The 11,368-nt window shown below is 30.6% G+C and overlaps 1 protein-coding gene across 5 annotated transcripts; it reads left to right on the top strand.

Annotated features, from left to right (window-relative positions):
* The first annotated feature begins 4,951 nt into the window (after positions 1 to 4,951).
* On the top strand, positions 4,952 to 9,639 carry LOC129303643 (protein ABA AND ROS SENSITIVE 1). 5 transcript variants are annotated; one of them, XM_054943094.1, is made up of 8 exons: positions 4,954 to 5,070; positions 5,222 to 5,313; positions 5,772 to 5,871; positions 6,103 to 6,319; positions 7,064 to 7,346; positions 8,871 to 8,946; positions 9,059 to 9,105; positions 9,211 to 9,639. In XM_054943094.1, exons 2-8 carry the CDS (start codon positions 5,225 to 5,227, stop codon positions 9,386 to 9,388), a joined length of 990 nt encoding a protein of 329 aa, XP_054799069.1. In that variant the 5' UTR covers positions 4,954 to 5,070; positions 5,222 to 5,224; the 3' UTR covers positions 9,389 to 9,639. The 5 variants fall into 5 exon arrangements, with proteins under 5 accessions (XP_054799071.1, XP_054799069.1, XP_054799068.1 ...); XM_054943092.1 differs by having other exon boundaries at positions 4,986 to 5,152; XM_054943096.1 differs by lacking the exon at positions 5,222 to 5,313 and having other exon boundaries at positions 4,952 to 5,070; positions 5,772 to 5,857.
* Positions 9,640 to 11,368: the final 1,729 nt, after the last annotated feature.

The raw sequence follows: 11,368 nt of genomic DNA, 5'->3' as shown, positions 1-11,368 counted from the left end.
ATAACATTAAAATTATTATAAAGTTCTATCAACAAAGTTGTAAACCATAGTGATAAGGGACTGTTTGTTTAAAATTTAAAAATAAGCAATTTTTAGATAGTATAAAAATTTTATGAAAAGATATTTATTTTATAGAGATTTCATAAAAAGCAAATATTATTTTATGTTTAGTTATAATAATAAAAAAGTAATTATTAGTTAGTTATTTTTAAATTTTATAATATATATATATTGATGCTTGTTTTATAAAAATAATTTATTATCATATTATTTTAAAATTTTATGATATGTTTACGTATTTCATTTTTTAAAACAATCTCTTTCATCTACTGTATTAAATTATTTTTAAAATTTATTCAAAGTAATTTCTCAAGACAATCAGTAACGTCTTAAGATAATTAAAAATTTATTTTTTTATTCTGATTATTTTAAAAAAGTTTAAACAAATATCATAAAAACTCACAAAATTTTTTTTAAAAAATATTTTTATAGAAAGTAAGCTAAAAAAGGGGTGCTAAGTTAACAATTAAATGAAATTATTAGTATTATAATTTTAAGGAAATAAATTAGTAAGTCACGCTTGATAAAACTCTCAATTCTCACGTATTTTGATTTCTATAAATTTTTTTGACTTACAAATCTCGTGATAAGAAATTAATAGAACTAGAATTTGAGATTTCATTAAATTACACCAAACTCAAAATTTATTTAGCAGCAGCTAATTCATGGCTTCCAAAAAAAGCTATAAATATTTAATCCAATAAAATAATAAACTTTATATATATATATATATATATATCCTAAGTTGAGTTATAACTAGTGTAACTTGCTATCAATTTTATATTTTATATTAATGATGTATGCTTAACTATTCCAAAAAATATATATTCAAAATATTGCATTTTTGATAAAATTTATGACAAAAATAATATTACTAAGTTATAAGCACTACACTTCATTTTTTTTTTCAATTTTATTATCTATATTGACAGTCTCTGTGCAACACATGACTACAGCAGAAATAATGACAGCCATGATTTTTATTAATTAATTATAAGCAGAAATAAATTTCCCCCGTTGTGATGTGACGGGGTTGAAATTTTTAATATGATAATTAAAAGATAATGGTGTGTCAATTCATAATCATGTCAAAATTAGAAGGAAAAAATTCGCAGACCATTCAATCTAAAAGTTTATGCTGCATATAAAATGAGTTATTGGTCACAAAGAATATGATACAAAAATAAATAAGCTGTTATCTTAGAATATAATCAAGTAGTGTGTTATTTTTTCTCATTACGTGAGGTCAAGATTCAATTAAATTTGTACCCATTCTTCTATTTATTGGCACGCCTTGTAAATTAGTTTGTCCTTTAAAAAATATACATGTATTTATCACACATGACATGATGGTGAGATCTAAAGACTTTTCTCAATAAATTTTTAATATGACAATGACATTGAGTTAGGTTTAAACATTGTCCGACTCAATTTAAAGTGATAATTTTTTTTAAAGATATTTTTTTACGTTCACCCATGTGTTTTATAAAAGTCCTTGTTGAAGAACTGAAGAAGCATATATGAATCTGTTTGTTTCTAATGCTCTCAAATCAGTTAGCTTACTCTTTAGAAAATGTTTTGGCGAAGTTTAACTCTTGAAAATTTTTGAACACATCAAGAATGGCTTTTAGTAGCCTCCATTGATAAACCAAGCTGCTCCAAAACTTAGCTGAGAAGGATCAATTTTTTTTTTTCCTGAACCCTGAAATTGAGATGTCCTCAAAATTATTATTTTTTAAATAAAAATCCATATATGTTTTAGCCCAAACCTGGCCATATGAACCCAGGAAGCCTTTAAAGTTTAAATTTCTTTTGAGGAAAAAGTGATATAGAATAACAAAATAAACTAGATAAAAGACAATGAAAAAATAGATCAATAAAGCATCCTGCACGTAAATAGATTTTGAAATTACCTTGCTAAAGTAAACTATAGCATTTCTTAACCTACATGACACTTTTTACTCGTACAGTACATTAGGATAGATTTAGAGGATTAAAGTAAACTACAATATATTTGGCCTTAGTCAATGTTTTGGCTGTGCAAGATAAGTATAGATGTGAAGGCAAGCTATATTGATCAAAATATCATCTTGCATGTGCTTGATGTCATCACCCATATCCTTTTCATCTCGATCAGTCAATACCTAATCTTAACATCTGAACATAAAAATAGCTCACAATCTTTTCATGTGCATGAAACAACTAAATACTAGCTAGTGTTGTGCAATAAACACAAATGCCTTTTATTAATTGTTATTATTGATCCTTGTCCCTGATGACTAAAAATTCTTGTGCTTAACCAATGCTTGTTTAATTTAAAATACAAATCTCACGTCCAAAACACTTTACCCCTTTCACCACACTTTCTCATTGCTTAACTTTGTCAATTATTTTTCACCCTATGCATCACGTGGGGTTAAATGCTAGTTACAAAATAAATTAGATAAAGGAAAAATATTGTAAAAAATGACTAAAAAACAATCTTTTTTATATAAAATATAATCTTTATTAATGCTTGTGCTACAGTGAAAACAACAGTAACATTTTTTTTGACAAAAAATTATTAACGCTGACGTATTCTTGTGCATCGCATAGGGTCATGCTCTAGTTAAGTTTTTTTTTTTATTTTAAAAAAAAGCATTTGTGGGTCCATGGCACTGTTAAAATAACTGTTCCATGAACAGTAAATTTTTTAATATTTCACTAAAGATATAAGATAAATAAATAATTTTCTCCATTTAATATATTTTTTCAAGATAATTTCATGTTAATAAATAATTAAAAGTGATTTTACTTTTTATATACTATAATTGATGATGTTTACAAAAAAGAAAACTTTTTAAGTTTGACTCCTATAGGCCCTTTGAATAAAAGATATACTCTTTTAGGCTCAATTGGCTTGCATTTTTTCTCTTTTTCCTTGTTAACCTGTAATTAAAATTGTTTAAAATTAATAATATAATAAAATAATATTTTTTCTGTTAAAAAATGAAAAGTATTTTTTAAAAAGTTGGATATTTAAAAATGTAAAATATTTTTACTCTTTTGAGATATAATCATTATTTTTTTAAGTGCTCTTATTGATAATGACTTCATATTTATTATAAGGTGTTTAATAGAGGTAAATATAAAAAGATAGGGTTAGTTTGAAAGTAATTAATCACTTTATTGAGGGGTGAGATTTGATTAAAAATGTCTTATATTTTTGAACAGAGGGAGTATCTTTAAAATTATTTAATTTACTTTAAATTTTGAATTAATATATGAAAATGATACAATTTATTAAATTTTGTTCTTTCTTAATGAGAAATTTAAGTAAAAAGAAAAAAATTATATTTTATTTAGTGATCCCTATTATTCTAGCTATATTTGGGAGTTTATTATTGTGCTTCAAACATTTAATTCAAGTTCTTTGAAATTTATATTTATTTGTTAGCGTGATTAAAAATTTAAGATTACAAATGCACCTTTTCGGAACTAGCCTTGGATTGCTCGTATCAATGACGGTCAAGTTGAAAAAATAATAGATTTAAAATAAGCAAGCATATGAGCATAAATTCTTAAGGATCATGCTTTTAAAGATCAAGCTAATTCTTATTGACAATTTTATATGTAGTATAATATAACAGTAACTAATTTTTTAATTTTATAAGTGATATTTATGATAATTATATAAAATATGTTCATTAATATAAAGCAACTTCAGAACTACTTTATGATTTTAGTTAAAATAGTTGAACAAAAAGTTTAATTAAAATAAATAGTTGTTATCACCTGGGCTGGGCCTCCATGGAAATTGCGAACCCTATTCTTGTTCCCTCAATTTAAAAATATAATATATTTTTTTATGAATTAAATATTAAAAAATATAAGGTATTATTTTTAATATTTTAAAATATAATAATTATTTTTTAAAAAAACTTATATTAAATAAATTACTTTATATTTATTTTTAAATAAAATATTTTATTAAAAAGAAAAAATATAAAAAAATAAAGTTCCTTTGAGTTGAGAGGGGAGCTATAGACGTGTTTGATGGGATTAAAAAATGCTTGGGACAAAGGCTATAAGAAGATATGTCTTCATTCTTATTCATGGGAGGCTATCCACTCCAGTTGATTAAGGAAGCTGGTGTCGATCTTCATGCATACTTTAGCAAGATTTTGGAAATTTAGGAAATTCTTAATCGTAACTAGATGATGAGTCTGAAGTATACCTCCAGAGTCGAACGTTGCCACTGACTATTTGGCCAAATGTGCTCTTGCTTTGGCTCTGAGTTCTACAATTTAGAGTTAAATGACTTGTTGTAGATTGATTGAAAGATTCATTTAAATTAATTTTTAAATATTTTTAATGTTATAATAAAAAATATAAAAAATATAATATTAAATTTGAACTATTTAAAATACATTTAAATAATTAATTTATAAAATTTATAATTTTAAATATTAAATTAGATTATTTAAATTTTATTTAATCTATCCAGAGTATATCTGTATAGTCAGTTATAAAATTATAAAAAATTTTAATATTAAATTAGATTATTAAATTAAATTTGTATTATTTAAATTGATAATGAACAAATTTATTAAAATTTTAAATTTTTATATTTTTTATATTAATAATTATAAATATTAAAAATATTTAAAAATTAATTTAAATGAATGATAAGAATTAAATAAGATTGAAATAAAAGATCAAGAATGTAATTGCAGACCTCCTTTAAGAGTGTCATGTTGCCTTCGTTTGCCCTTTTTTTTTTACTTTGCTCTTACTTTTTGTGTTTTTTTATAAACAAAATAATTTAAATATAAATAATTATTTTATTATTAATAATATTCTGTCAAAAATAACTTATATTTTTAATTAAAGAGAATATAATTTTTTGTAATAAAAAAAAAATATGTTCTTGCGATTGGAGGAGGAGGAGGAAGAAGAAGAAGAAAGAAGAACGAACCCTTCGAGCCTCGACCTTGTACCTGGAGACAATACTAGCATTTCTGAAGCGAGGTAGAATACTCCATCTCAAGCGCGAATCGCGAAGATGAATTATCCAGTTCTTCCTTTCGTTTCTCAGCTTTCCTGGTTAAAGGTTTAAGCCAGCGATTTTTTTTTTTTTTGCCTCTTGATTCCTTGACGACATACTTTCTTCAACGAATAGAAAATGGATGCTCAAGCCCAAAAAAAGGCATTATTTCGTGCTAAATTGAATGCTCAGAAGAAGGAAAAGCGCATAGATTCCCCTCTTGTGAGGTTGGTGTGCTCCGCTCGGCCAAATGAGTCCTCTGCGCTTTCATTCATAAATTTCGTTTTAACAAGCTGTTGATAAGTTTGCATCTAGGATTGCTTGCCATCATACTTGTATAGTTCTGGATTCACTGTCTAACTTGTTTTCATATTCTTCATCAACTATTAGGCCCCCTCATGGACCAAGAAAAGTAAAATCGCCAAGTTTCTTGACATCCTTATCCTGTTAGGTCCATTTGTTAGTTTATCTGTTTTTCTGCCAACTTACAAGCTGCTGGCTATTTATTTTCGATCGCTTTAGCACCACTATGCATCTAATAATTGTTGGTTATCAGCTTGTCTCTCATTATCTCTAAGGCACACAGCCAAGAAAGCGAGAGCCCCAATGATGACTGGATGGAATATTTTAGCCTTTCAAGAAGAATTTTCTGAATGTGCCTGTCTTTTTGTGGATATTCAAACAGGTATAATGAATTTGATCAGCCGGTCTGCCGGGTTTGTGATGTTGTTCTGAAGCATGAATCTAACTGGGATGCACACCAAATTTCTCGTAAGCATCGTGAGGTGATGATATCTTACAATCTCATTTATGTTATGCATATCCTGTGACACGTCAAAACATCGATGGTAGTAGCTTTATATAATTGTACACGCAAAATTTTATGTTTACAAGATCTTATAGTGGTCTATTTTCCTTTTGCCTTTGTTTCACATTTAATTTAATTCTCCTCAAGTGGGTTTAGGGGAAGAAGTCTGATAGTTTGGTCCCTTTTTTCTTTTCTTGTGGGGTGACAGGCAATAAATAATCTTAAAGCTAATGCTGCTGGATTAGCCCAGCAAAGTCATGCAAAGCCTGTTGCAGATACCAAGTTGCCTAAGCCTAAACCTGAGAATGCTTCAGAATCACAATCTAAAATGCTCAATCATTCGCAAGAATCACCAAAACCTCCACCATCATCTGTGCTTCCACCAGATTTTTTTGATGACAACAGTGCTCGAAAGCCAAGATCAGGTAAGGATTTAGTTTAGACAAATATTGCTGTATATTCATACACTCTTGCTCATGCCAACATATACAGCCCATGGAGACAGATATATCTGTCTTGATATGTATGCTGTTACTTCGATTATAGATGTAATATACTCTTCTTTTTCTTTTGCAATGCAGTTTATTAATAAGACACCTATTTGCTTGGAATACTGAGAATTGCAAAATAATCATTTTCTTTCCATGCATTATTATCTTTTCATGAATCTCTACTTTCTATGCCTTGAGAAAATGTGACTTTTGAGAATGGAATTGACAATCTAAAATGCTCTTCTTGGTTGTAAAATATTTTTTTCCACATATATGTATATTAGCAAAAGATAATGTACCATTGAAAAATGTGAGACGAAACTGAATATATTATTGAAAGCAGTGACATCCAATGAGGAGAAAGGAAGGGTTTTTGCTTGCCCTCTGTTGAGGGTTGCCATACCCAATTTTTTGGACTATCATTTAATGATGGAGTATGAAAAGTTGTGGTGTCTGAGATTGTAAACACCTGAGAAAATGGCTTTTAAGGGGAGTTAGGGGAGGAATCTCCCCAGTTTGGACGGGGGGGATCCCTCCCCTCCATTGTATTTTTGCCAAGGGGAGGGCGGCCCCTCCCTCCATTTTTCCATCCAAACAAGGGGAGGGAAAATTTCCCTTCCAACCAAACATGGTTAAGACAAACCATGTTGAAGACTTGAATGCGTTGTTTTCTTGCAGAAAAGGACTCTGTCCAGTCGGTGGACCCTGATTCAGATAAAAGAATGGGGATTTCTGCTCAGAGCCAAGTGTTAAACGCAGAGAAGTTGAAAGGTGGTTTACATAGCAATAATGCAGCACAGCCAAAGGGAAGTCAGGCTGCAATGGAGGCTAGTCAGACATCAGGCATGCCTGCTGATACAGAAGCCAAACAAGTAAAAGGGGTTCTTCCTGAAGGGTTTTTTGATAACAAGGATGCTGATTTGCGTGCTCGTGGCATAAAACCTGTTAAACCTGATGTCAAGTAGGTTCCTGCTTCTTGATGTTTTTGCATTTGACTGCTAAATTATTGGTTACCTCTCTGTTGAAACATGATACTAACTGTGATGCTTTAATTTTTTTGTTGGCCTTGTTATATTTATTTATTTAGTATTGAGTTTCCTGAATTGGATCCTATGGCGCAATTGTCTGCACAAATGAGAGAGTGGAAGAATAATTGTACTAGTTTGAAAGTTGATGATGGAAGAACTTTTGAAATTAAAGGGAAGTGGGATGCAAAATGAATAGAGGTAGCTTGGAAAAACAACTATGAAGAAAAGGGGATTTAAGGTCATTGGAAGTCCTAATTTCCTTTAGGCTAAATTACAAATGGCCTGCCTCAACTTTGAACCCAAGGCAAATGACTTCCTATTTTAATTTTGACAACGTTTTTTTTTTTTTTGGCCAATAATTTGGTCAATTAACGTATTAGGGGGTCTTTGGATGCTACATCCAACACCCCCCAAAAGTCCTTCTAGAAAGTACATTTTCTAAAAGTTCGTTTGGGTGTAAAAAGATTATTTTGAAAGTCCATCCACAAAACCTAAAAGCTATGGAAAAATCAGTTTGGCAAGCACAAATGGGCGTTACTTTTACCGTTTTAAACTTTTAAGATGTGACGAATAGCCCCTTTTGACTAGTAGTTGTATGATTGTTATGGATGATAGATGTGATGCCAAAATTATCATGTCCATTTAGATTAGCTGTATTATTTAGTTAACAAATTTTCTTGAAGGATCAATGCTGATGCTATTTGGATTGCGGAGAGAATCTTAAGCATAAATCTGTTGGCTGATTGCCCAATGCTAGCTCCGAGCAGAATGCCTGTAGCTAGGCTGCTCCACTGAAACAGATGACACATGTGATAAATCACGATCAAGAAGTGATGGAGAAGGTTGAAACTATTACATTGTAAATAGGTCCCTATTGGCTACAGGAAGTGAAGTCATATCTTTAATCATGGCAATGAGTTGTTGTAAAGAATGATTGCTTCTAAACTTGGTGTGAAGGCTGGCAGAGCTGTTTAAAGAAACTTGAAATAGGAACTAAGAATGGTTCAAACATGCTTTTCAAGAATCCACATCTGTAAGTCACAAGCATGTCAGATGTGTTTTCTAGCATGATTTTATTCCAGGTCACGATCCTGAAGTGGAAGGCTTAGATTTTGGACAATTTGTTGACTGTGGATGCCCTGAGGTCCTTGAGTGATTGAAACACTGGTCACTGTCAATCTGCACCCATTCAGAGTTTCCACCCTTTCCTCTGGAAACTTCTCGTGATTCTTTTGATTAACAAATTGGTGGCAATTTAATAATATGATGGGCGAGTTCCATGTTATCGCATGATCTTTTCATTGTCATGTTGGATTGACGAGTTCCTGAGTGAACTCTATTCCAGCATATCCTATCACTCATCTTTTAAACTACAAATGTCCTGTGTTCTATTTTCCTGCATTATTCAAGAGATTTGAACATTGAATAATATTGACTTTTGTTAAATCCTCTGTTAGGGACGAGTACAAGGAATTTGAAAAGTTGATTCAAGACGACTTGCAGGAGGTGGATGACCGGTTTGAGGAAGAGGAGGTGCTGGTTCTCAGTTTCTTGTTGCTCTATTTTTAATTAACTATTGATTTACCGCTGAGATATGTGTGCACTGCAAATATGCAAAATGATCTGTCTGTTATTACAAATGCAGATTGATGCTGCTGAAATGATTGAAGAAGCTGAATCCGTAGAGCAGAAGTATGCTTAGTTTCTGATACTACTCAAACCCTATTTTGTTACTTCATCTTGCTCTGATCTCCATCCTTTGCTAAATCTCTATTCTATGCTCTTCTCTTTGTACAGGAACAACAGAGAGAGAGTGGAGAAGTTGAGGAAGAGGAGATTGGAGTTGAAGGCTGCTAAAGATGCAAAGCGTAGTAAAACTTCTGAGGTGGTAATGGAGTCTAAACGTGACGAGCCATCAAGCGATGATGACAGTGAAGATGATTTTGCAGTGGACTGGAGAGCACAACACCTGTGAATAATTGTCATTACCCACCCTCCTCCCGAAAAGAACAAAAAGAAAAAAGAGAGAAGAATCTGAAGTATTGTGTACATTCATGTGTAGGACATTTAGTATTTGTAAAACTTCTCATTTTAACTTGTGCCAAAGAGCAGTCAAACTTATAGCAACAGAGAACATCTCGACGTTCCTTTCCTTGGGGAGGCTAAGGCCTAATGTTCTGTGTGGTTAAGGGAATATATATTAATTTCTTTCGGTTTTTTTATTAAGTATAAGAAGTAGACTCTGCATTGAGAACAATGGGGAGACATTTTCGAATTAAATTGTTACATACATAGGGTCTAGGTTTTATTTAAGGACATGAGTGATATTTCTAATCTAAAGAATTTTTTCTTGGGTTTTATTTTTTTGTATTTTGCATATCAAATCTGTTTTCTATTTAGAAAACAACAAAAACAAGGTGAATAGGCGTGATTTACTTGTCTTTCTGGCCGAGTTATAGAGACTTGGTAGATTTGTTTTTATAAAAAGTTTCGTAATTAATGTTCTCTCATATTATTTTGACCTTAGATAAAATTGGGAATTATGATTATCGTTTCTTTTTCTTGGGAAAAAAAAATCAGCGATCAGATTTTGTATATGAAAATTGAAATTAAACATTTTGTTTTTAAAGAATTTATAATTATAAAAGTTATTATCAGCCTTACATTCATATATAACATAAAAATGCTTTTATGAGTGGCAATTTATTAATGGTTAGAAATCAGAGTCTTTTACTAATTAAGTTGGCATGTGTCTTGTGATTTAAACAAGTAATTGGGGATTTAAATTCTAATCCTTTTCTTTTTTTTTTGTTGGGTGAAAAATTTTAATCCTTTTCTATGTAACAATTTAGTTAAGAGAAGTTTACTCATTACTTTCATCAATATTTTACTTAAAAAAATAAAAATAGTAATAAAATACTTTCAAATGTAAATTGCAAACATGTACTGCAAAATATGATAATTATTTTCTAGACTTTAGGTAGTATTTTGATTTTTGAAAAATGACATATGCACCCCTCCTTCAACCCTTACTTTCCTGTGTCTCCCACATCCCTCCCTTGTTCTTCTCTACTGGATTGTCCTGAAACAAAGGGCAAATGTGTGGATGTGGGAGATAGAGGAAAAAAGGGTTGAGGAAGGAGCAAATATATTATTTTTCTAAAAAACCAAAAATGCTGAACAATTACCTAATGATTATAAAATAATTATCATATTTTACTGTATTTATTTGTCATTCACATGTTTCGTTTTATTGTCATTCTCCTCTTAAAAAAGGAAGTTAGAGTTTTTTTTTTTTGAAGAATTGGTAAAAAAGACTAAGTTAAAAGAGAAATTATGCCTAAAGATTAAGTTGAATTCAAGAATCAAACTAAATATTTTATTTATTAAATAATATAAATAAATGATCGAAATATCTCTATGTTTAAATCAATGAAATTAAAAAAAAAAAAAACTGCTAGTTCAAGATGATCCCTAATAGGAGAAGCAGAGAGACGTCAATTGAACAAGGGAAAGTTGAGCGTGGCTGTAACGGAGAGCATTGGCAGTGTGAGTGAGGATTTGGTTGGGCGAGGTTAAGAACATCTAGGAAGTAAAGCGATTGGGGAGGTGGCAAGTGCGACAACAAGGAAGAGACAGCAAACTGACAAGGATGACAGTGACATCAAACCATCGCCTTCAACCCCACATCTTCAACCAACTCTTCAATTCGACTTCCTCCTTTCTTTAGTGACAGTGACAACAAACTCCTCATTGATCTCAACCTCGTGATAGCGACGATGACTTGCTCCAGTGACAGTGACGATTTCCCTTCATTGTTTGCGGGAGAGACCCTTCAATTTCTAGGTGATTTCTGGTTTTGAATTCTATGTGATTTCCTTTCAGCGTCTTCACTTATTATCCTACTATGATTATCACTGTACTTTAATCTTCCATTCAAAGTAGAAATTCCCGT

This window comes from Prosopis cineraria, unplaced genomic scaffold, assembly GCF_029017545.1.
Source record: "Prosopis cineraria cultivar Desert tree isolate PC_DT_omini unplaced genomic scaffold, ASM2901754v1 PC2, whole genome shotgun sequence".
NCBI classification, from domain to species: domain Eukaryota; kingdom Viridiplantae; phylum Streptophyta; class Magnoliopsida; order Fabales; family Fabaceae; genus Prosopis; species Prosopis cineraria.
This window is presented reverse-complemented; position numbering and strand designations above follow the sequence as displayed.